A 25,352-nucleotide genomic window follows, 5' to 3' on the forward strand; every position below is an offset into this window, starting at 1 on the left:
TGCAATGCCCTCACGCGGAAAAATTACACATTAAGACTGGCACAAAGCATAAAGAAACCGTTGTGGGAGCATGGTGGAGCTTTATTTCATTCAGAAATCCAAATACCAATTCCAAAGGTTTACGCTAACTTGTGGATCACTTAATCATAAGATGTTTTACAGGCATGCACTGTTGCATGTTGTGGTGTACGTATGGAAAAATAACCTGTATTTTGGGGGGAATCAAATTAAAAATTCAAATATATCCCTTCCTGGTTCCTTGGAGCCAGTGGAAAGCCAATACACAGAAATGTTCCTGTGTTGTGATTTTTAAAAATAATAATAGCAACAGAGAGGGCAAAGGAACATACAACTGGCTAAATATACATACAACAGTTAGAAATTATTATTTGCAGTTAGGTGGGAAGCCCTCCAAAAGCATAGTGAGGAAGGAGGAATTCTGCTGACTAGCTAACCCGGTGCCCAGCTTTGCAGAACATACGTCTGTCTTGTGAAGTAAAAAGCCAGGAAAAGTCCATGTTCGCATTTCATGGGTGAAGAACCTGCCACGACACCCCTTTAAATCCAGGGCAGGCAGCCTCTTGGATTCCAGCCTTCATCTGCCCAAACCAGCCTGGCCCAATGGTCAGGAGAGATGGGACAGGTGTAGTCCCTTAACACCCGAAGAGCAACAAGTTCCCCCAGCCCACCTTTAAACTTGCGAGTCTTAATATGATGTTGTCTTTGAGTTAATGTTAGCAACTCGACTCTGCTTTGATTCCTCTCCTCTGCCTTTTCCCTTCCACAGTCAGACTGGTTTTTCAGCGACAAGGAGGATAAAGGTGAGAAGGTGAGTCACTTGGAAAGGAGGAGGATGCCGGTACCTGAGACTGCAGGGGAATGCAGGGTGTCAGCACAGCCTTTTCCCAGCCATGCTCTGTAGACAGTCTTTCTGCTGATTCCTGCTGGTTGGTCAGAAAGGACAGCCCTGCAGCTAGGGTGTTGTTGCGGTAAAAGAGACGAAGGTTTATTTAGGGGCAAACCAGATGCCTGTGAGGAAACCCACTAGCAGGACAGGAAGACAATAGCCCTTTCCCAACAACTGGTCCTCAGAGACACAACGCCTGTGATATTGGACATAGTAAGGAACCATAGTGACTGGTAGCTGTTGATAGCCTTGCCCTCCTCAAAGTTGTCCCCTCCCCTTCAAAGCTGTCCAAGCTGCTGGTCGTCGCTGCATCTTTTGCCCATGAATTTGAGAGTTCTAATAATGAGCTGGGTGGAAAAAAATACTGTACTTCTTTTTTGTCTGTCTGGAATCTCCCCACCATTTTCTTTCATTGGATGATCTCAGGATTCATGCTGGTCGCAGATCTGTTTATGCAGGAAAGACAGAACCATAGAATCATAGAGTTGGAATAGACCACAAGGGCCATCGAATCCAACCCCCTGCCAAGCAGGAAACACCATCAGAGCACTCCTGACATATGGTTGTCAAGCCTCTGCTTAAAGACCTCCAAAGAAGGAGACTCCACCACACTCCTTGGCAGCAAATTCCACTGTCGAACAGCTCTTACTGTCAGGAAGTTCTTCCTAATGTTTAGGTGGAATCTTCTTTCTTGTAGTTTGGATCCATTGCTCTGTGTCCGCTTCTCTGGAGCAGCAGAAAACAACCTTTCTCCCTCCTCTATATGACATCCTTTTATATATTTGAACATGGCTATTATATCACCCCTTAACCTCCTCTTCTCCAGGCTAAACATGCCCAGCTCCCTTAGCCGTTCCTCATAAGGCATCGTTTCCAGGCCTTTGACCATTTTGGTTGCCCTCCTCTGGACACGTTCCAGTTTGTCAGTGTCCTTCTTGAATTGTGGTGCCCAGAACTGGACACAGTACTCCAGGTGAGGTCTGACCAGAGCAGAATACAGTGGCACTATTACTTCCCTTGATCTAGATGCTATACTCCTATTGATGCAGCCCAGAATTGCATTGGCTTTTTTAGCTGCCGTGTCACACTGTTGGCTCATGTCAAGTTTGTGATCAACCAAGACTCCTAGATCCTTTTCACATGTACTGCTCTCAAGCCAGGTGTCACCCATCTTGTATTTGTGCCTCTCATTTTTTTTTTGCCCAAGTGCAATACTTTACATTTCTCCCTGTTAAAGTTCATCTTGTTTGTTTTGGCCCAGTTCTCTAATCTGTCAAGGTCGTTTTGAAGTGTGATCCTGTCCTCTGGGGTGTTAGCCACCCCTCCCAGTTTGGTGTCATCTGCAAATTTGATCAGGATGCCCTTGAGTCCATCATTCAAGTCGTTGATAAAGATGTTGAATAAGACCGGGCCCAAGACAGAACCCTGTGGCACCCCACTAGTCACTCTTCTCCAGGATGAAGAGGAACCATTGATGAGCACCCTTTGGGTTCGGTCAGTCAGCCAGTTACAAATCCACTGAGTGGTAGCATAGTCAAGATCGCATTTTACCAGCTTCTTTACAGGCAGGCAGTCTTTTTAAGAACGCTGAAAGAACGTACGAAAGAGGTTTTGCTTACCAAGGTGTACACATGGCACTTCTTTTGGCCCTGTTGCTTCTGCCAGACAGGCGTCGCTGGCTTTTGGAATTATATGTTTATATGCATCTGTGCGTGTATATCTTGATTTCTAGAGGTGATGAGCATACAGATACTAACTGCTCTCTCCCAGGCCGCCACCCCCTGCCCCAAATGTATGAGGGTGGTGGAGGTATAGAAGGGGCCCCTCTGCCACTCTTAGCACTGGAGGGAGTCTGTAGGAAAGGAAGTGCTCTTTTAGATATTTAGGGCCTAAGTCCTTTAGAGCTGTAATCATGGATGTGAGTACTTTGAATTGTGTCCATTAACCAACTGGCAACCAAGGCAACTATTTTAAAACTGTGGTCTAGGTTTCGTAGGCTTGAACTGTGGTGTACTGTTGAGTGGGTGGTCTTCCCTGTTTGGCCCAAGGTCAAATGAGATAATCTTTTTGTTCTTTTCAGCTTTACTCTTCTGTGGAACTTTATGAGATGGGAGGAGTGGTTCTTCCCTTCCCTTCTCCCCATTTCCCCCCAGGTATAGGATGGAAGGAAGATAGATGAGTGGAGAACTCCCAGTTTTCCTATACTGAAATACTGAGACCTCCACAGTGTAGCCAAACACACCAATAAGAGAGTTGGCCAAGGAGAAAGAGAAATCCATAGAACACTGTACATCTAGCAGACAGCTTGAATCTTTCCCTCCTAACCATAAATGCATCCATTTTGCAGACCCCTGTAGATGAGCAGGAGGCCCAATCAGTGCCGAATATTGAGTACCTTCTGCCCAACATTGGGAGGACAGCAGCACCGGGGGACGCTTCAGGTGAGTGGACATTGCTTCATCCCAATGGCTGTGGAATTCCCACAGTGCAAAGTTCTGACTGGTGTTTTGCAGTGTTGCCTCTCTGTAAAAGTTATTCCTGTTAGTTCCAGTATTTAAGCGCAACAAGCAAAAAAAGAAAAAGAAAAGTTAGTCCACTTCCCTTTCACACTAACTTCCCTTTCACACTACACGTTTCATACATAAGCCCAGATCTCATTTCTCTTAGCTTTCCCATAGGCCTGTAAATTGTCTTTAGCTCCTTGTTGTTGACCTGTCCATCTAACCCCATCCCTCGAGTGCATGATGCTCAACATCTTTTGCCAAAGCCACCTGCCTGCTTCTGAAAAACATTTGCGTTTGGGCAATTCTCTGATAGCAGAGAAGTCCTTGTTTGGGCAAAAGCCACTGTGATTAGCCCTTCCTTTTGAGGCTGCACTGTTAGCAACAATGTGCATCTCTTTCTCCCTGCCCCGCTTTCTTGTAATTTCATAAAATATAACGTTTGATTGGAAGAAGCTTCCAGACAGTTTACAAAGAGATGAAATAATAAAACAGAGAAAAATCTACAACCCTGTTTTAAAACATACCAAAGTTAAAATGTCAAAGCAGATTAAAATTGCCTTAACTTTCTAAGCATCAGGGTAGGCTTGTCTAAACAAAAATGTTTTTAAAAAAGGAAAGGTAAAGGGACCCCTGACCATTAGGTCCAGTCGCGGACGACTCTGGGGTTGCAGCGCTCATATCACTTTATTGGCCAAGGGAGCCGGCATACAGCTTCCGGGTCATGTGGCCAGCATGACTAAGCCGCTTCTGGCGAACCAGAGCAGCGCACGGAAATGCTGTTTACCTTCCTGCCGGAGCGGTACCTATTTATCTACTTGCACTTTGATGTGCTTTGGAACTGCTAGGTTGGCAGGAGTAGGGGCCAAGCAATAGGAGCTCACCCCGTCGCAGGGATTCGAACCGCCAACCTTCTGATCGGCAAGCCCTAGGCTCTGTGGTTTAACCCACAGCGCCACCCGCGTTCCAAGAATGTTTTTAGCAGACACCTTAAAGAGTACAATGACAGGCGCTTGGTTGATCTCAGTAGGCAGGGAGTCGCAAAGTGCAGGTGCTGCCACCCTAATTGATCACATTCTTACAAATGTGGAACAGATATTAATTGGCACCTGCAGTAGTTAGTGCCAATTTCACCGATCAAAGCGGTTGAGTGGGCACGTGTTCGGTAAGGTGATCTTGTAGGTAAACTGGCCCCAAGTGATGCATTGAACTTGCCCAGTAGAAAATCAGCAACTTGTGCAGATCTCTGAGCACAGGTGTTATAAGCTGACAAGGCCTCGCTCCTGTCGGCAGCCGCGCTGTACCATTCTGCACTCAACTGCAGCTTCCGAATCGAGAGCAAGGGAAGCCCAACATTCCTTGCATTGCTAGCCCCAAAATGGAAAACGAGCGAGGTCCCAGCTAAAGAAGAATGGCAACTTGTTGACAGAATATGCACAACTCGCAGACTTGACATATAGAATAAGAGAACGAGAAGAACATACATTTAAAGAAGATTGGAAAAAGTTTATTGGATATATAGGAAATAATTGTTTACAGCTGAAAACGCTGGCAGCATTAAGATAACAGTGTAAAAAGTTTTGATGGAAGCAATAATGGAATACTGAATTGTATAGTTTTTGTAAAATATGCAGGGATTTATGATACGTAAAATGAACCATGGAAAGGGAAGCAGGGAAACCACTGATATCTTAAGGATGTAAAATGAGTATTTTAAATTGTAGAACAGAAAATGTAATTAAAAAATACACACAAACACACCCCAATTGCCCGCATTACCGTAATCCCATCTTGAAGTAACCAATGCACAAACTACTATGGCAAGGCTTTCCTGGTCCACGAATGGCCGTAGCTGTCGAACCAGCCGCAGTTGGTAAATGGCACTTGTAGCCATTGAGGCAGAGCTGGATCCAGAAGCACCCTCAAACTGCCAACCTGCTCCTTCGCAAGGAGTGCAGCCCCATCCCAGGCTAGTCAGCTGACCAATTTCCCCAATGTGGGAGCGACTCATCCACAGTTCCTGCGTCTTGCTGGGATTCAAGCTCAGCTTGTTTTTCCTCATCCATTTCACCGCTGCATCCAGGCAGTGGCCCAGGGACTGTGCAGCCTCTCCCCATTCAGATGTCTCCAGCATACTGATGGCACCTGGCCCAGAAACGCCAAATGACTGCTCCCAATGGCTTCATGTAGATATTAAATTGCTCTAGAGAGGAGAGTCCCTTGTCACACCCCATAGTGTAGCTACCAGGGGGCCAAAGGCACTCTTCCAACGCTGCTCTCTAGGCTGCCCTGATTGGAACCATTGTAATACAGTGCCACCAATTCACATTTCCCAGATCCGGTCCAGGAGGATGCTGTGGCCAATGGCCTCAAATGCCAAAGAAAGATTAAGAAGCAGGCACAAGGTCATACTTCCCCCTCTGAACAGGGTGACCAAGGCCAGCTCAGTTCTGAGGCCAGACCTGAACCCAGATAGGAAGGGATCTAAATAATTGGTGTCCTCCAAGAATTGGTGTCCTCCCAATAATGCCACCATGACACTCTCCACCACCTTCTCCCCAAAGAGGGTATTGGCAGCTGGCCGATAGCTGTTCCAATCCAACAGGTCCAGAGCCGGTTTCTTTAGGAGCAGTCATACTGCTGCCTCTTTTCAGTGCAGCAGGGGCCACCCCCACATGCTGCATTGAACACACTCTGGACCCAGCCAGTCGGCCCCCCCTCTGCTAGATTTGATAAGCCAGGAGGAACAGAGGTTGAGGGAGCATGTGGTTGGACGCCCTGCCACCCGCACCATGTCCACACCAGCTGATTGCATAAGGTGAAACTGGTAGCACAGTCCTTCGACAAAAGGCATGCATAGCCATTGTCACCTACCCCACCCCTTGGCCAGTGGCAAGCAGAGCCTTTTAAGTTGGCAGAAGAGAAACCATATTTTTGGCACTGGAGGGGAATTGCTCTTGCGCTCCAGCTGGAGTTGCTAATATTGATGGGAGGTATTGTTTAAGTGGGGTTTTGTTTTGTTTGTTTTTCTCTCTTTCTACTGTTTACAAACTTCCTTAACCTTTTTTGCTGTCTTTCTCTGTTCCTTCTCTCTCTCTCTCTTTCTCTCCATCTCCTCCCTCTTCCTCCTCTTCCGTACTCCAGCGGAACTGCCGGAGCTCTAGAGCTGGTACGGTGTGGTTGTGCTCTGGTGTACATGCACTAATTCCATTGGGTGATTACGAGAGGTTGAGGAAAACAGGAAAGCGGTTCTGGTTCCTTATTGGTCCTTCCACGCCGACGAGCTACAACATTGGCGTGTACTATGATGAGACACGACATCGGAAGTCGAGCTCCTTACTGTTAAAAAGTTGGGAGTGAAAAAGGAGGTCCACTTCATGGGCCTGTGATTTGCTTCTTAAAGCCAAGCATGGGGGGGGGGATCAATTTGAAATCAGTTGTGAAAATAGTTTAAAACAAAACAAACCAGTAGCTTTCTAAGCGAGTGCAGAACATCCTCCCCCCAACAGAATGGAAAGGTAGTTAATTTTTATCTTTAACAGCTCCAGTAATATGTAACTTTATTTTATTTAGTTAGCATTTATATACAGCTTACTAGAACAAAAGATAACAACTCAGTATAGACAAGTCTAAAATAATATAATAGGAACAAAACTTGTTCATGCAAACAGTCTAAGTTGTCTCTCTTCTCTGCCTGATGAAGAGTTCTGTGTGATTTGAATGCCTGTATATATGTTTGCACCAACTAATATTGGATCCCTGAAAATAATTGCTCTGGCTGTTTTTCAGTCAAAAACAATGAAAAGTCAAATAATTGAGCACCTATTTAAATCACCAGAGCCAGCAAGAGGTGACACAGAATCACAGAACTGTAAAGTTGGAAGGGACCCCATGAGTCATCTAGTACAACCTCCTGCCATGCAGGGATCCCAGCATTTGTAATAAACATGACATGATAATAATAAAAAATAAAACGAATGACAAACTACATGCCAAGTAAAAGGTGGACGGGGGGGGGGGAGAGAGAGAGACTCCCTTTTTCTCCCTTTCCCATAACACTAGAACTTGTGGACATCCAATGAAGTTGACTGTTGGAAGGTTCAGGACAGACAGTTAAACTATGGAACTCCCTCCCACAGGAGACAATGATAGCCACTGACTTGGACGGCTTTTAAAAAGGGATTTGACAAATTCATAGAGGACAAATTCATATTGAAGGCTACTACCACAATGGCCAGGCTCTGCCTTAACAGAGGCAGCGATGCTTCTGAATCCTAGTTGCTGCACTGGGAAGTAAAAGGTGTCTGTCCTTAAAACGTGGATGCCGCAGCCTAGAGACCAGAAATGTTTCTTTCCCCACCTTCAGAGGTTTTGCTCTTTCAAGGACTTTGGGGTTGGGGGGCAGACTCAGAGCGACTTTCCTGCCTTTCCTCACTCTCGTTATTGCCAGCCACTAATTCCATGTTGTGGGTGGGGAGGAGGCCTTGGTTGTCAAGAGTGGGCCATTGTGACCATCCATTATATTGTCTGTTGGTTTCATTGCCGCTGACGTTGCTGTGGCGGATTTTGTGTGTGACTGTGTGGAGGCGGGGGAGCTATTGCGCAAACGGCTTGGCTGGTACCATGCCCCTACGAATTGTCTGTGGTTTTCTAGCCATTGTTCCTGCCTGTGCTCTTGCCCCATGGGGTTTGCCAGCACCCGCCTCTGCCCCCTGCTTCCTCTTTGCTGGATCTGCCTGGCCTGGCTTTTAATTTTGTTAAACTTCGGGGGGGGGGCTGCAATGCCAGTACTTTGCTTTAAGTACCCCTTAAACATCTGGGCAACATCTGCCAGCCATTCTCTTAGGTGTGGCTCTCTGAACGTGGCAATGGCTGAACTGAGGCAGAGGAGCAAATCTTTTATTTTTAAGCTGGTTGTGAAACTCGACCCCACCACCCTCTATTCATGGCTTGCCTTCAGCGGTGTGGGGTGTAAGGTATGAGCCTCACTTTCACCTCAGGCAGATCCCCTCTAGGACAAAGGACTGACTCTTCCCAAAGCACTGACTTTTAAAACTTTGGTTGTGTACACTCTATGCAGTAACAGCACATCTGTTCCCTACAAAAATTCTGGGCACTGTAGTTTTTTAAGGCTTGTGGGGTAACTCTGTGAGGGGAAAACTACAGGGCCATTTAAATGTGCTTTAAATGTACAGTGTGAACACAGCCTTCGGTGTACTGCTGGGCACTAATCTGGTTCATTGGTTGTTTGTGGGCCGCTGTTTCATTTCAGCGTTGCTGCTTGAGCAGCTTCTGGTTAAAAAGGCCAGTTCCTTCTGCACTCCAGTGCACCTGTACTGTACATTCAGTACGAAGGGGCAGGGGAAGCATTTTGAAGCATTCCGAACTCTGCCACGTTTGCCACATGCACAGCAGTCAAGATGCCACTGATTTCAGAGCTGATTCCACCCTGGTGGCCCCTGCTCTTCCGCACCCTGACAAGGGTCAAAAAAGAACAGGAGAATTCGGCACCCATCACAATTTTTCTTTGGGAACGACTTGAGCATTTCCTTTTCTTTCTTTTGCCATTGCAGCCTGTCGTGCTTTCAGAACCCATCCTCACATTGCTGACCATGAGTGGGAAACAAGACCCTGTTTCAGAATCGCTGCTCAAGGAGATGGGAGACCAGCCCTGTCCCTAATCCTGTTAACACTGAGCTCCTGATAAACTCCTTATGATCCAGGAGGCCAAATCCAGCCCCCAGTCATATATTGTGGCCTCCTTGGCCACCTCTTTTTACAGTCCCAGGCAGGCCTGTGGGGGACTCCATATACCTGACCAATGAGCTCATTTCGCTTTTGATGGGTCACATGCCTTACGAATCTGGCTTCAGTCTTGCTCCTCTGGGTGGAACTGTGGCGCTTTCCCTTCTGGGACTAACTGTGCATGTATGTGCAAATGCATTGGATGCTAGGACGCTGTGCCTTCCTGCCATGTTGTTAGTGGGCCCATAGAGCAGGAGGCAGGCAGCTGTGTGTGGCGACAAGTCAGGTGTTGATCAGATGTTCCACTGCCTTCCCCCTAACCGCTCTGTGCTCAACCTGCCTTTCTACTTCACTAATTACACTGACTTTGCTCCACTAACCTTCCTGACAGCCTTGTCACCATCACTTGAACAAATGTGCCTGATTGTGGTCCCCACCCTTACAAAGCCCCCATTCATTCATTCAGGATACTCTGTGTGTTCTGGGGTGCTCAATCTGTTCTTTGTTCTTGATTTCCTCCCCTCCCCACCCCTTTTATTTTGCCACCAGTTCATTCAGTTTTATTTTCCTTAAGTAAACATGGGACAAAATGAAATGGTGGCTTGTGGTCCAAGGTGGCATGTTTGTAAACACCCAGGGTCAACTTCCCTTCTCTGGACTATTTAACAAGAGGGAGCCCCCTGCTCCCAAACCTTCTTCAATCTTGGCTTATTTTTTAGTAAGGGCCCAAAACATTATTGGTGTTTTGCTCAGAGATGTGCTAGGATAAATAAATTTGCATAGGGTCGCATGAGTCCCTCACTTTAAGACAGTTTCCTCTGGCAAGAAGCAATGTGATACTAGTTAGGAAAAGGGTTTGCCTTCGTTAGATGTCTATTGGAAGAGCCCCTGAATTTGGGTTACCTATTCTTTTAATATGATTTTCATATTGGGAGTGTCCTTCCACAGGACACCACCAGGGGGGGCGCAAACGACCTTGTCATGTCTCATTGGTGATTGGGCCATTAACAGCCAATGCTCCGACCCACCAAAGTACAGGCTGTGATCCTAATGAGATTGCTGAAGGGAAGAGTGAGATTCAGCAGTCCCTGACTGCTCTGCACACAAGTGTGTGTCTTAAGGAGCCAGTAGCAGACAAAGGAAGGGGAAGTGCAGCTCTGTGAAGTTTCAGAAGCGGCTGAGCTAATGAATGCATTCACTGCAAAATACGGAGGCCCCCAGCTCTGCCAGAAATGCATGGCTTGGAAGCTTCCTCTTGTGTTGTCAGGAAGATGAAGAAAATAAAAAAGGCTTATTGGGTTTCTATTTGGAGGGCTCCATAGCTGGCCATTAGCTGAACTCACTATCCAGACTTTAGGGGAAGGTGAGCGAAGTCAGCCCTGGATGCCAAAACAGCACCTGTTGTTGCTTTGCATTGTTTTTTACACTGTCCAGAGAGAGAGAGAAGCCTTTAGACTTCCTTAGTCAGAACAGAAGAAACATCTGCTGAGTCATCCCTTCTTTTTTATGGGGTGCACCTTTCGGTTTAGCTCTGATGCGCTGACTCGGGAGCATGACATACCTTTGCTGCAGGGAAGCCATGGGGACAAGCGTTCCCCTCGGCAGCCTCACGACCCACCCGCTTTCCCGACACTGTCCCATGTCTTACTGATCCTCTCCTCTCTCTCTTTCCTCTTCGTTTGTTAACAGATTCGACCAACAGTGGCTCAGCTAAATCAAAGGTAAGGCTCCTTTCTGTGTCATACCTGCCCGTTGGGGAGGAGAGGCGGGAAAAGATGGTTCAGCTCCTCTTAAGGGGTCCCTGCACTTGCAATTTGCACTGGGGGGGAAGGGTTCCATTCTTTTCAACAGGACCCCGCCTCCTTTTTTGCAATACCATACAAGTTGTGCTTTTGGGAGGCCTGGTCTGGAGGCAATAGCCCCTACCCCAACCCCATGACTGATTCGGTCCCCTCCTCAACTAGTTTGTAAGATGGGCGGAGAACCACACACACAAGGGCACATCTACAGGTAAGGTCATGCATTTCTTGGCCCATAGGTTGTGTGACTCAACCAGGTAGCCTCTCCCAGTGATATCTGGCTTTCCCGCTTTATACTTTTGCCAGGGCAAATGTAAAAGCACTTGTGAGAATTGCGAATCTGCATTAATGATACTGAATATGATGCTCTCTGTTAGGGCATGTAAACAGATCAGTGAGTTAAGGGGTTATTATCCCAGGGTTGACCAGTCTTGTAACCCAGGGGTTCCCTAACTGTGCTCTGAGGGCCTGTGGTCTTCATTCAAGTGGTCCACGCCATGTCCCCATTAAATATTTCTATTGGTTTTTTTTATTTACTTGCATTTTTCTCCCTTTTGTTTCTTTCATCGTATTACAGTTTGATTTCTGTGCAGCACAAATCTGAACACAATAACATACAATGTAAGAAGTAAAAGAAGAAATGCAAATAGAATTAGAAATAAAATAGCATCAGGCACGGGACATGGCAGTTGCAACCAAAGGCAGAAAAACCATTAAGTGGTCCGCCAAGACCACCAGCAAATTTCAAGTGATGGAGGGGGGCGGAGTTTGGGGACCACAAAACCTGAACATTTCTACCTTGTCTCTGTTTTGGACAGCTTTCCCCAGGCATAACACTCTCCCTCCCTCCCTCCCCACCCCTTTTGCCCTTGCTGCAGGCTTCGTGGGGCTCTAGGAAGGAGCACTATCACAAGGAGATGCTTGCCATCTCCTTCATCTCAGCTGTCAACCGCAAGAGGAAGAAGCGGAGAGAGGCCAAGCGTTTCGGGAGCAGCACAGATGACGACTCTGAGCACGAGTCGGCCGCCAAACCAGCCGCCAAGAGAGACGAGGAGGAGGTGGGGGCAGAGGAGGAACCCAGAGAGGCAGAGGGGCTTGGGAGCAGCAGTGGCAGCAGAGGTCCAGAGCCCGGTGGGCAGAGTGGCCCAGAGGGCTCTGTGAAGCTTGAAGTAGAGTTGGAAGAAAGGAAGACGACGGCGCCTCGGGGCAGCCCAGAACCGGCCCACGATGCCCGCTCCATTGTGTCAGGTTACTCCACCCTGTCCACCATCGACCGCAGCCTGTGCTCCGAGGTGCAGTCCGTAGCAGAGAGCCGTGGGGAGGAGGCAGACGATGAACGGAGCGAGTTTAGCCACGTGGAAACGGACACCGAGAATGGTTTTGTGCCGGGGCAGGCTGGGATGGTACCGAAAGGAGCCGGGCTGGAGGCGGCGGCAGAAGGTGGAGCTGCCGCAGCCGACAAAGCGTTCCATAGCCGAGCCTCCTTCAGCTCCCACCGCCTCATGCAGTGCGACACCCTGGCACGGCGCAAGCTCTCGAGGCCCCGCTACAGCAGCGAGGCCTCCTCCAAAGGCAGCACGGAAGGCCCCAGCTCCAGCTCGCCGGGGAGTCAGGAGTCGCTGCAGCCCACGGGGGCCGCTGAGGCCCACAGCCGGCCTTCCCTCACGGAGCAGCTGCGCCTGCGCTTCCGCGGCTCGTCGGACGACATGCTGGCGGTGCGGCTGCGCAAGCCGCACTCACCCGAGACTCGGCGCAAGAGGAACAGCTGGCGGCGCCACACGGTGGTGGTGCCCGGCGGCCTCAAGGACCTCAACTACAACGAGTGGGAGGATCAGCATGTCTTGGGGGCCCCCGAGGCCCGTCCGCTGGACGCCACCAGCAGAGCTCCCCTCCGGGACAACAAAGACTCGGGGCTCTCCAGTCTGGAGTCGACAAAAGCTCGGCCTTCCTCGTCTGCGCTGGGGAGTGCGGTTGCTTCCAGTGGCGAGCAGCAGTGCCACAAGGCCAGCTCTGAAGGGCGCTCGGCTCCCCGGCGCACAGCTTCCTTGCGCTTCCACCAGTGCCTCTAGGGGGCAGGCGGGGGAAGCCCCTGGTTGGAGCGGCAGGGGAGGAACCCTGGCTTGGCCACACCAGCAGCCTCAAACTTCAGTGGAGCAAGAGTCTCTTCCCTGCCCCAGCCTCGCTTTCTGACCCCCTTCCCCTGTTCTTAATTTAATGACTCTCCTGTTTCGTGACTTGTGAATTTATTTATTCCCCTCCCCTCCCCAGGGCGGCAGTTGGAGAAAAGGAAGCAGAGGCGGGGGAAACGAGGGAAGGGGCTCTTTGGCCAGCCCATAGGAAGCTCTTGCCTTGGTTTTGCTGCTGGGAGGCTACCTGGGGCAATGGGGGGGGGGTGGCCAGCCCCCATTCCTGCTTGGAAAAGCTTCTCTGGCTCCAGGGGGCTGGTCTGCAGGTTGCTTTCAGGGCATGTGTGTGAAGGAGAAGGCAGGCGGGGGGTTGTTGAGCAGGAGCCTCTCCCTGCCCATCTCTGCCTTGTTGGCCGCCCCACATTTTGTCTCTTTTCCGAGGAAGCTCTTGGGAAGTCAGATCAGAAATGCTCATGGAGACCAGCTCATTCTTCCCCTTGACCACTGCCAAAGTTCTGCCGCTGATCAAGCCCCTGCTCCAATGCCATTCTGCCTCCGAGTCTGCCTTCCCAGGGCACAAGAATGTCTCAATCTTGCGGGGGCTCTGAATAGGTCCCTTTAAAAGAAAGAAAAGAAAGCCACCCCACTGCTCCCTCTGTGCCTTCTCCCAAGATGAGCAGGTGGGCAACCAGCTCCCCAGTTTCCCACCTCCCTTGGCTTGGCCTTTGCAACACCCCTGCAGAGTTGGCTGGACCCCCTTCAGTTGCAGCACTTGTGCCCTGTGGGCATGGGGGTGGACTTGGCCCCGTACTTGGAAGTTGCCTGTGGAGAAACCAAAAACGACAGAGCCAGAAACGCCCTTTCTAGAGGCATTTTCCACGCTGCTCTCCTCCTGCTTTAAGTGGCACCGTCCCGTTTCCCCCCACACCACAAAAGCCACTAGGAGTCCCGTGGTTTCTGAAAGGCCAACCAATTCACTGCTAGTCTTCAAGGTGCCAGAAAACTCATGGTCTTTCGGGTTTTTTTGTACCGCAACAGGCTCCCATGGCAACCCCTTTTGGGGAAAAAGTAAGAATCAGAAGGAACCTGTGGAACATCTGGGTTCACCTTTGGGATTAGACCTGTCCTTTGCCCTTCCTACCTACGGGTTTCATGCTGCCTGAAGCCTTAGAGGATGCTGCCTTGCGCTGTCGGCATTTGTGAACCTTTATACAACTTAGCTCTCCCTCGGCCACTGAGAACGTGGGTGGGAGAAAAAGTCCTGAGGGCCTACCTGTGTCTCTGCCCGACTCCTTGCCGCTCTTCTCTTGTGACAGTTTGTACAAACCACGAGGAAAAAGACAGTGGCTTCAGGAGTTGATCAGCCAAGTCCTACCTGTGTTGGGTACAGTTCAGGGATGCAGTTGTTTGGAGAGTAGAGGATAAAGACCGTTAGTGCAAATGGGAAGTTGTCTGGCTGCTTTTAGGCCCTTGTAACATTTCCTAGTAACTCTTGGTGCTAGAGGATGTGGAGCACCCACTTGCTGCCTATGGAGAGGATTTCTAACATAAATCCTTTCTATGTAGATTGTTCTGCTCACACTCAAATCTACCATGACAGCCCCCCCCCCCAAATCTGCAGTGCAGAGAGGCAAGTGATAGGCTGAATGTGGGCCTTGTGTGAGTTGTATTGTGGGTGAGAAGGATGGACATCAGGTACGGAGGACAAGCACAGCTGGTTCCCTCCCTCCAATGCCCTGTGCAGGTATGCCAGTAAGAGAGTCTGAGAGATTCCTTAACTTTGCTGTTATAGATTCCCATGATAACATATGCTGGGATTCCATTCCAGCCTTTGTTCCAGCAACAGCTGAAATGCCATAATCCTACCATCTTGTGCTATGCAGTTGCCCTCCAAAATCCACACAAACTTTGATTCTTGCTGGTGCTACATTTCTTCTTAGCAATGTCTTCCCTCCTTAGTTTTCTCAGTATGTTGGGACAGAAGTGAACCAAGGGTGCCACTCGTTTCTGTGTTGCAGATTAGGGCAAGATACTCATCCTTCCTGCCCTTTTTTTTTTTTTTTTTTTTTTGCATTTCCTTCAAGATGAGAGGCCTCTTACAGACTTGCTTTCACCTTGTGGTGTAAAATGTTCCTTCTAGTCCCTGACCTTTGTAGAATCTCATTTGTCCATATGGCATGTGAGAGAAACCGGAGCGGCTCTTTTAGCAAATAAATAGGCAAGGTGCTATTTTAATATGTGAATACTCTATGGTGAAGTGTAGGAGCTGCCTCTGCAGAAAAAAGCTGCAGATTCAGAAAATAGCCTCATTGAGATAGTGACTTTCCCCTGTTGCACCCAAGCTATAGCAAAAGTATCTGGTCATGTCAGTAGTTGACCACATTCGAGCAAAGTGCTTTTGTTTCAGCAGTTTTCCTGGAAGCACCATTTCCAGCGCCCATGAAGTTCAGTGAGCAAATTTCTGCATGCCAGCCTAACCTACTTGCCAGTGGTGTTAGCAGGTTTAACTGTGATTTTGAGCTCCTTTAGAGGGCAAGGCAGCATTCAAATGTGTTGGAAAGTGGCAAATGCTGGATTTCATCATTTGGAGGTGGCATTTAGAAAGCCATCCTCATCATTGCAGGACGAAAGGCAAACATTGCTATCACTGAAGATGTTTCTAGTCTCCATAGCAACTTCTCGCTGCTTGTATATGTCTGCAAAGTGACCTTGAAGTTTGCTATGAGAGCTTTATCTTGTCCTGCCTGTGATGAACTCAGGGCAGCGTGTGTCATTCCTATCCCCGCTTATTCACACAGCAGCCTTGTGAGGTAGGTTAGCCTGCTTCAGATGATCTTGCCAGGCTTCATAAACCATGGACTAAGCACTCCTCCTTCGACGGGCTCTTCCTCCTCTTTCACACTGGCTTTAGCGCTTCATTCCTGACTTGCATTGAGCCAAGGTTCATTGTTAACACCAGAGCCAGGGACTGGTGCTGCTCATCAGTTAACAAATCATGATGAGAAACGGAAGCCTATGCAGAGGGGAGGGAAGGCAGCTTGTCTGACCCAGGCCAGTAACTGGCCCAAGCTGTTTTGGCTGAGTGGGGATTTCAACTCTGCTCTCCCAAGTCTTCACTTTAGCTCTCAAGTGTAGGCTAGTTCATGCATATTCATGTTTTAATGAGTGCAACATTAAGGTAGTGATGTGTGTACCAATGAGCCATTGTGGAAGAAATTGCCAGATGTCAATCCAAGGCTAGGGTGTTTGCGTGGAGCCGATTCACAGCTGCAGCTTTTGAGTTATCCAGTGTTTGGATCAGAAATTAAGTGCTGAGAGGAATCTGACCTGTAAGGGCTAGCAGTGTGCAAATTCTCAATGTGTCATAGTTGCAAATACTTTAGTGAGAGGTTCAAGGCACAGATGGCTTGGTAAGCACCAACAATGATTATTTAAAAATCTAGTTTTTTAGTGTCCAAAGTGCTTTATGTTATGTACCTTCATAACCACACTTATAATTACTTCTGAGAATGTAGTGATTGTAGAGAAGCACAGGCAAAACCTGGTGGAATTCCACCATGAATTGTGCTGTTTACCTTGACACCAGGACTCAAAATATCTGGCCTCTAGGATCCCAGTTCACCATCCTTGTGCTTCCAGGCCTGCTGTCCTCCACATTATTCAATTCCCATGCCATGTATGCAGCAGCTACATGTACTACATAGCCCATGATGCAGCACAACTCAGAGTTCACAAGGGCATCTGGGGGCTAGCTAATGTTAAAAATGTGCACCAGAGTATAGAGGGGACTAGCAGAAGTCATGCAGATTCCTGTATGCTTTCTGCTCAAATTTAGCAAATGATTTCACCAAAATCGCATACCAAACTTTCTCCCCTAGTTCCATTTTGGGTAGAATTAGGCTGCAACCCTGGCTGTAATCCTAAATGAGCTGTGGCATGCTGAGAGTGGCAGGCTTGAATCTGGAAATGGAACCCTGCTGGATTTCTTACATTTGTAGTTTCCCTCTAATTGGGAATGGACTCTTGTTTTGAAAACCATAGAATTCTCTGTACTAGAGCAGAGATACTGTCACAACTGGAGATTTTATCCACGTGTCGTAGTGTCCTTTTGGTCTGGCAGTGGTTGCAGTGTTGGCCTCAAGTGTCTGGTAAATGCAAAGTATAAGAAAATTATATACCTGACTGTTTTAAAATGTCTATAGGAGTTTTAGAACGTCAGAAACTCATCAGACACATTGATGACCACTTTTGCTTGAAATGTGAAGGTTTATATAGGCTCAAGCTCTGTCAGATTGCAGATTGGTTTCTGCAATTGGAAGCGAGTGGCGATTATTAGCGCCTGCCCCCTCCAGCACACTGACATGCTAATGGATTCTGCGGGGTTTCAACAAAGGGGGATTTTTCATAAGACAAATTCCAAAAAGACTTAAAAGGACAGAAATGTTGTTCATGCTGATAGGGACATAAAACAACTGTAACACAAAACACCAAAAAATGGAAATGCCTATAATTTGTGATACAATTGAATTAGCCACAAATGTGCTGTGTGCTCCACACTCCGCATTTTCTAATGCACATCTTACAGCCATTCCATTGAGGCCTTGAAAAGGGTGTGTGTGGAGATGTGGAATTTAAAACTTAGCAAAGCTAAACTATTTGCTACACTGTTATGCATTGTTCTTTTATGCAAATATTTGCTGTAAAGTTTTATTTTTCACTTTATTTTGTAAATAACCTTTAAATGTGTAACATATGATAAAAGAGTTTATAAGGATTTTTTTTTAAATGAAGACTTTTGTTTTGCTCCTTTTAAAAACCCAGTTATATTGACAGTGTTGATTTTTTTTTTAAAGCACCTGCCTGCCTGCATGGTTTGTCCCTCTTCCCACCTTCACTGTGTTGTACAATGTCAGACATATATATATGGTCAAACGAAACAACTGAAGAAACCCAAACTCTGCTTTGAGGATCTCCTCAGAATTACAGTGATATACATATTGGAAATAAACTGGCTTATTCAGAGAATGTTTGCTCACTTTCTTTCTTTTTTCCAAAACAAAGAACCATAACCTGAAGGCCCTTTTTGGCCTGAGAGCCACATTCATTCATAAGCAACCTTATGAGGGCCACATCTCCCCAGTAAGTGGGGCTAGAGACAGAAAGCAGATGAAGAGACAGATGTGACTTTCCTTTGGACTCTAGGCTGCATTCCAGCCGTGCAAAGAACAAGATGCATGTGTATCTACACAAACACGCCATCATCATCTAGGTATGCAAGATATACCAGCAAAAACACTCTAGGAAAGCTGCTGAGAAAAGCCTGTGGGGCTGCATTTAAACCACCAGAAGAAGAAGAAGAGTTTGGATTTGATATCCCGCTTTATCACTACCCGAAGGAGTCTCAAAGCGGCTAACAATCTCCTTTCCCTTCCTCCCCCACAACAAACACTCTGTGAGGTGAGTGAGGCTGAGAGACTTCAGAGAAGTGTGGCTAGCCCAAGGTCACCCAGCAGCATGTGGAGGAGTGGGGAAGCGAACCCAGTTCACCAGATTACAAGTCCACTGCTCTTAACCACTACACCACACTGGCTCTCACCTCCAGGGCCTGATTTTGTCCACCCCTGCTCTAGAATACACCGTATACTTCACTTGGCCTGCTACACAAGTACACAGAGACTGCATGGGGAGTGGGGAGAAGAGCTCTTTCTCACAGTCTGTTAATTTCACTGCAGCTTGTTCTGGATAAATTTAGGTGCCACCCTCTCTGGTCACATCACTCCTTCCTTCAGCAGTTCAACCCAGAGATAGAGAGGGCATAAGCCGCCCACACACAAACACTTTGCTTTTCTGAGTATTTTTGTAAAAAAGAATTGTATCCAGCAGAATTGACCCAAGACTTGAAAAGTACATAGAATGGAAAGAGCGTTTTCCCAATATCCTCCATCAGCTTTATGCTCTTTTCAAGGGAGAAAGGGGTAACAAACCTCATGACAGAGGGGGATGGGGGGGGCTCAGAGGCTTTGAGCGCACCAGGAGAACATCTCAAGGGAGTCATTGTGCCAACAGGCGCCATGTTGGTGATCCCAGACCACCCTTGAGTACACACATTGCCCCACAAATACCAAACAGCACAACGGAATATCTGCTTTTTAAAGAATGGTTTTGAAACAAAGCTTTAAGAAAAGAAGTGTCACAAGAAGGGGGGGAGAGTATTTTATTAAATTCAGACACTCTGAGAGGAAACAAAACAAAAAAGGGGAAAATTAAAAAAAGCAACCTTCATTTGGAATTTTTGACTAACAATGATCACATTGTTCACAGAAGAAAACATGGCATCCATAGAATTTATACATAGAACTCTACCTACAGATAGCAGCAAAAAGATTTACAAAAGTTACAGATTTTTTTTAGAACTGTTGCTTTCTTTTATAACCAGTTTTGGTGTGGTGTCATTTATAGCGTTGGTTTTTGTTTTCTTTAAAAAAATCAGTTCACAATAAAATCCATGCGAAGAGACACACAACATCATCATCAGTCCTCCCTACACAGTGCCTAAAGGTTTCGCTCTCTTTTTTATTTTTATTATTATATATATATATATTAAAAAACCCTTTCTTATTATTTTTTCTTAAAAAAAAAATCTGAAAACAACAACCAGACAAGAAAAGCGAGGCTCGTGGCATGCAGTGGTGATTGCTTTCCCCCCAAAACACACTCACTCACTCACTCAATAATACATGCATAGTTTGGTGCTTTATAATTTACGCATTTGGAAAAAAAAAAGTTCAAAACCTTTTTCAAAAAATAAAAATTGTGGCACAATTGTTGCTCACACAGCAGTTGGATGATGCCATGACAGTGACACTCACACTCACACTCACACTCACACACACACACACACACACTCCCAAGTGCAGCAACACACAATGAAAGGACAAATGTGCTTCAGACAAGGAAAATGGATGGAACTTAAAAGGGAATGGGTTCATGAAACCACTTCTCCCTAACATCATCCCTTTTTTGTCCTATTTTTCATTGGTCTTTGATTTGTGACAGTGTGCCCATGTTGCAAGCCTAGGGCGATGCAAAACACTTTTTGCTGACAAGGCAGAAAATCAAGATGATTTCCCGCCGCCCCCTCCAAATATTCATCAAAGTGGGAAAGCATTCTCCTGCACAAGTCTTGCTTCAAATGAGCAGGATAGCACCTCCTCACTTTAATGGTGCTCTGTCTCTCACTGCTACTCTTATTAGGGACAAAAGGCTATCACTGCACCTTACCATGCGGTAAGGCTAGCCTGTGCCCATGTATGCGCCATTCCCTGCATATGGTAGTCTGCACATCACTATGCGCACAGGCATAGCAACATGCATCTTCCCTTGCTCAGAGTACAAAACAATGGGTTCTCCAAAGAGGTCCACATGGATCCTAGGGTTGTGTCCAACAAAGTCATCCTGTTAGTGGAAGGACTCCCACCAGTCCAGCGCGATTTCCTCTCCCTCTCTTCTCCCTGAATATCCCCTAAGCTCCTCCCCCAATCTGCTCCAGAGGGTCGGGGAAAACTCCAGAACAGATTTGTGGGGGGAGGCACTGGAAGAGGGGGAGAGGAAGCCCAATTGAACAATCAGTTGTTATTGTGCTAATGGAGTTAATGGGAACATTTGGTTTCCCCACACATTGCTAAACTCCAACTCCCATAGCCTAGGTTGATAGGAGATGGGGTTCAGTAACATTGGGGTGGGGGGAGAGAGAGAGATTCCCCACACCTGCGTTAACATGATAACTTTGTTGGATACAACCCCTTTGTGATCAAGTGCAGCCCCAACTGAGCTTTGACAAGGCTGCATCATCAGATAATCCAAGACCTGGTAAGGCTAAAGAAGGTGAAAAGAGTGCATTCAGAATGACTGTAAAAGCTATTACCAGAAAAACAGCATTCTCTCTCCCTTTTCCACATCAACAGAGCAGGGATCTAACAAATGCTAACACTTAACATCAACTGGGCAGTTACAGCCTCTGTGCATCGTGGGCAAAATGTGTGTGAACATTCCCCACTTTTCTGTTCTCCTATAAATTGGGTATTCATTAACAAAGTTTGTATTTTTTTTCTACCCTTTAGTACTCACTCTCACGCAGCACTTAAGTATGTGTTGGGTAGGGATTTTGATTCATGCTAGGACCATGTGTGTAGACATAGCAGATGAGGACTGTATTGGCTTCCCATCACTTTCAATCTGAGTCTGATTTTCCCTGTGTCCTGGTGATTATGTGCATTGACTAAAAACACAAAAAGGAATTCCCAGCAGCAAGATGTGCATGCACCGCCCAAAATAAATTACAGAAACTGTCCAGATTAAATCTGAAGAGAGGTGGAGCAGAAGGCAGGAGTGCAGAGAGCCCGTGGAGCAAGAACGGACTGAAATGAGGGGAAATCCTCTCATCCCTTAGTCACAGCAGCTGTGGTTAAGTGAGTGGAGAAAATGCTGAATTTCCCTCTCCTTTCAGTGCATGCTGAAGGGTTAACCGGGGTTTCTACATCCACATTATTGAGTGTGAGTAAATAAACCAGAGCCGGCAGATGATGACTCTTAATCCAGATTAACGGTGATCCTATGCTGTAAAGGCTCTCAACCCTAAAGTACCCTCTGTGCTCTAAAACCCTGTGCTTTAGATTTTGCAACTCTGCAGAACTAGCATTGCCTCCAATGCATCCCTGGTTGTGAAGTGTATCTCCAGTTTTGAACTAAAGTGATTGATCGTTTTTCTCCCAGTCCCTTGGATTCTGACCCCGTGTTCCTGTTCTGCAGATGAAATGGCTGTTTACTTCCTCCCCTTCATATGCCGCTCTCCAGACATTTTGGACTACAACTTCCACCAGCCCCAGCCAGCATGGCTGTGTTGGAAGGTGCAGTCTGAAATATCTGGCAAGAACGAGATTGAGGAAGTCTGCCTAAGAGGTGTTTGGCCACCTCAAGCTACTCCTTATTATGTGAGTGCATAGCTATTTGGAAATTGGTCTTACTCCAGAATCATGTCTCTGTGTGTGCCTTAAACAAGCATCCCTTCTCTTCTGAAGCCTCACAGAACAGACATTGTAAGGGCAATTCTACACACTTTTTTCTACCTCTTTAACTGCCATGGAGTCCTCCCCAAAATCCTATAAAAGATAGTTTGCTGAGCTGCTAAGAATTCTGCATGAAAGATCCCTAACCTGTCTCACAGAACATGGTTCCCTGGGGAGGGGAAAGGAAGGCCTTTAAACCCTTGAGGCAAACGCCAACACAACAATGCCAAGGCAACTCACACATTGCCAGAAAGGGGAAATGCATTCACGCAAAAGGGGAGACGCATTTTCACAAAAATGTGCCTGTGTAGATATAAATTTAGAAACAGCTGTTATAATTTCAAATAGAAATGCAAAGCATCTCACCATGATGGGGAAGTCGGTGACCAGGTGGCCCGCTCTGTCTCTGCTTTCCTCTCCAGGCAGCGACTGAAGATGGGCAACTTTTAGGCGTCTGCTTGATCTCCCTTGCAAGGATTCTTTACCTTTAAACCCAACTTGGATGCAACTGCCCTGTAAGTAGAGGACTCCTCCCAACACTGTGTAGAGTAGGCCACCCTACTGAGGTGGGGAAGCCAATTATGAAGTGGGCATGCCTTTAAAGCCCCTGGTCAGTGGCTCAAAACCCTGCCTCCCCTCCCCTGCTCTGTCAGGCCTTGGTCCCTGTGGGCTGCAAAACAAGAGAATTCTCCCGAAGAATGATGCATCCATTCGTGCCAGTGATGGACATAGAGAAGGAATATGAAAGTAACAGACAATTGGAAACAGACAATAGCAAGCCCCAGAGATGGAATGTTAGCTTTGCGGAAGGGTTTCTAAACTCTGAAAGGCCCAGCCCAGCAGGGAACGACTCTGGCGTGAGCCCCATAGACGGGATTGGAGCTGCCCAAGAGCAAAACGCTTCCCTGTGGATCGTGGCCTCTGGCTCTATTTTGCACCATCATCACTCCAGCCACCTTTGATAGTTTCTAAAAGTACAAAGAGCTACATACATAATTTAATCAGGGGAAAAAACACACACCATTCTTCCTCCCCCCCAAATATACTAGACACAACAAGGATTTTGTTTTCTTTTTCCCTCAGTATTTATATATATATATTTATATTACGTATATTATATATATATAATATGTAAATATATTTCTTAAAACAAATATATAAAATGTTAAGACACTTCACTTAAATGTAAAGAGGTTGCTTTTTTTTCTTCCATGTTTGTTTGCTGCAATCCTAAGAAATTGCATTTATGGACTGTTGTTTGTTGCTGTTTGTTGTTACATATTTGATTTTTTTGACTTTTTTTAAAACTTTGTTATTCAAAAAAAGGCTCTCTTAAAATCTTTATACAAAAATGATTGATTTACAAAAAAGAAAAAGAAAAGAAGAAAAACCATAAAAAACCAATTCCCCGCAGCGTTCCCCCCCACCAAAATATTCTGAGAATAATAGAATTAAAAAGGACGAGCTAGTCAACAAAACAAGGAGTGATTACATCTTGTATTATGTTGCATACAGACTCATTTCTTTTCTTTTACTTTTTACAGTAGCACACCATTTTGCTATACATGTAGAGGCACGTTTTCACATGTGCACCCATGCCACATTAATATATTTTTCAATTTTCCGCCTGTGCTTAACGTTTTAGGCCAACCAACCTGCTCCAGCTTGGGGAGCTGTGGCTGTTTTGGACTACAACTCCCATCAGCACACACTGGCTGGTGCTGATGGGAGTTGTAGTGCAATACATCGGAGGGGCACCAAGCTGGTGAAGGCTGTTTCCTGTTCATTCAATGACTCTTGTGCAGGATGACCTTGCAAGGAACATCCCCCCACCCCGGACTGCCATTCCGAACACACACCTACGCATTGTACTTTTAGCTGAAGAAAGCCTCCACGGCTACAAACTCTCCCCGACTTTCTCGCTGTGCCCGACAGTGTTTCACATTCTGCCTTTGCGATTCAGCTGTTGACATACGACATCCTTTCCTCCCCCCACATCCCCATGCCCCACTTGTATCTCCCTCCTTGTGCTGTCATCGTTATCCTTTTCCAACTCCGCACTGTGCTTTCCGCAGCTCAAATGCCACACGCAACCTTTCAGGAAAAAACCAAAAGCTTCCACCTCTCGCAGATCGAGAATAAACACAGCTCTAATAACCCACCAAACCTTTCACCCAAAGCTGTTTCCCCCCCCCCTATCCAAGCCCAAGAGGAAGGTCCCCAGGGGTATAAACTTGAGCTTCGTGGCCAATCACCCCAACAGCAGGACTAAGCCTTCTAAAAAACCCCCTCTGTGCCAGTCTTATTTGGGGGCACAATCCAAAGGGGAATTCTCCTGTGCAAACCCCACTGAAACAAAGGACTTTCCCAACAGTCCTTTGTTTCGCTCTACAGCCCTGACATCCTCTTCTCCTGGCCTGGAAGAAGCTCCACAGGCGGTTGGGTGTGATTTCTGCCCATGCCAGCCATCCTGGCTACGCAGTGCTTTTCTTTTCCCACCAAGGCTCCATAGTCCATCCTAGGAGGAACCTTTGCAGGAACCGAGCAAAGGAGAGTCACCTGTTCACCTGCCTCCACTGTCTTTTGCCCACCAAAACCTCGTGCTTAGAAAAGGGCCTAATTTCACCTCCTTCAGCCTTCTCCAAATTCTCCCCAAACTCTCCTTCACCGCCCAGTTTCTTTGATACCCTGACACCGTTGTCTCCCTGAAACCTGCCTCCTCTATTTGGTATTCCACACGTTTTGAGGGCTCTTTCCCCCCATCTCACATATATAGTAACTTAACGGACATTTAAAGTGCTACATTATGTTGATTAATTCCATAGGAAGCTGGACTTTTCTGTTTCCGGACCCTGTTCTCAACATCGTTCTGCTCCCTGCTTTGGCTCTGTGCCCCTTCTTATAACAGTCTCCTTTCCCCTTTCTTAACAGTACGTTGCTTCTGCATGGTTGAGAAGATTGAGGGGGCAGGGGGAGCATTTATTACAGGCTCAAAATTCAGTGCTCCCCCCCCCCCAGGTCTTTGCTTTTCTTCCAAATTTAATCCAATGGCTTGGAAGAAAGAAAGAAAAAAATACACAACACCACACACAGATATTTTGGTTTGCGATGCGCACGCACACACACAAGTTCCGCCCCACTTTCCAGAACAGTCTTTGATACAGCAAGTAAACAACAGAATCCCACAAAATGGAAGCATACACATGCCC

General features: G+C 46.9%; 1 protein-coding gene across 6 annotated transcripts in view; it reads left to right on the top strand.

Annotated features, from left to right (window-relative positions):
* Window positions 1-18,103, top strand: part of ARHGAP23 (Rho GTPase activating protein 23) — a 179,526-nt gene extending 161,423 nt beyond the window's left edge. For all 6 annotated transcript variants that reach the window (XM_081166024.1, XM_081166021.1, XM_081166023.1 and 3 more), the window contains 4 exons: window positions 788-829; window positions 3,255-3,348; window positions 10,843-10,874; window positions 11,831-18,103. In XM_081166024.1, the coding sequence (XP_081022150.1) occupies window positions 788-829; window positions 3,255-3,348; window positions 10,843-10,874; window positions 11,831-13,021 (1,359 nt within the window). In that variant the 3' untranslated portion in view covers window positions 13,022-18,103. The remainder of the gene's footprint in view (window positions 1-787; window positions 830-3,254; window positions 3,349-10,842; window positions 10,875-11,830) is intronic.
* Window positions 18,104-25,352: the final 7,249 nt, after the last annotated feature.

Source organism: Podarcis bocagei (genome assembly GCF_964188305.1).
Source record: "Podarcis bocagei genome assembly, chromosome: 13".
Lineage (NCBI taxonomy): Eukaryota > Metazoa > Chordata > Lepidosauria > Squamata > Lacertidae > Podarcis > Podarcis bocagei.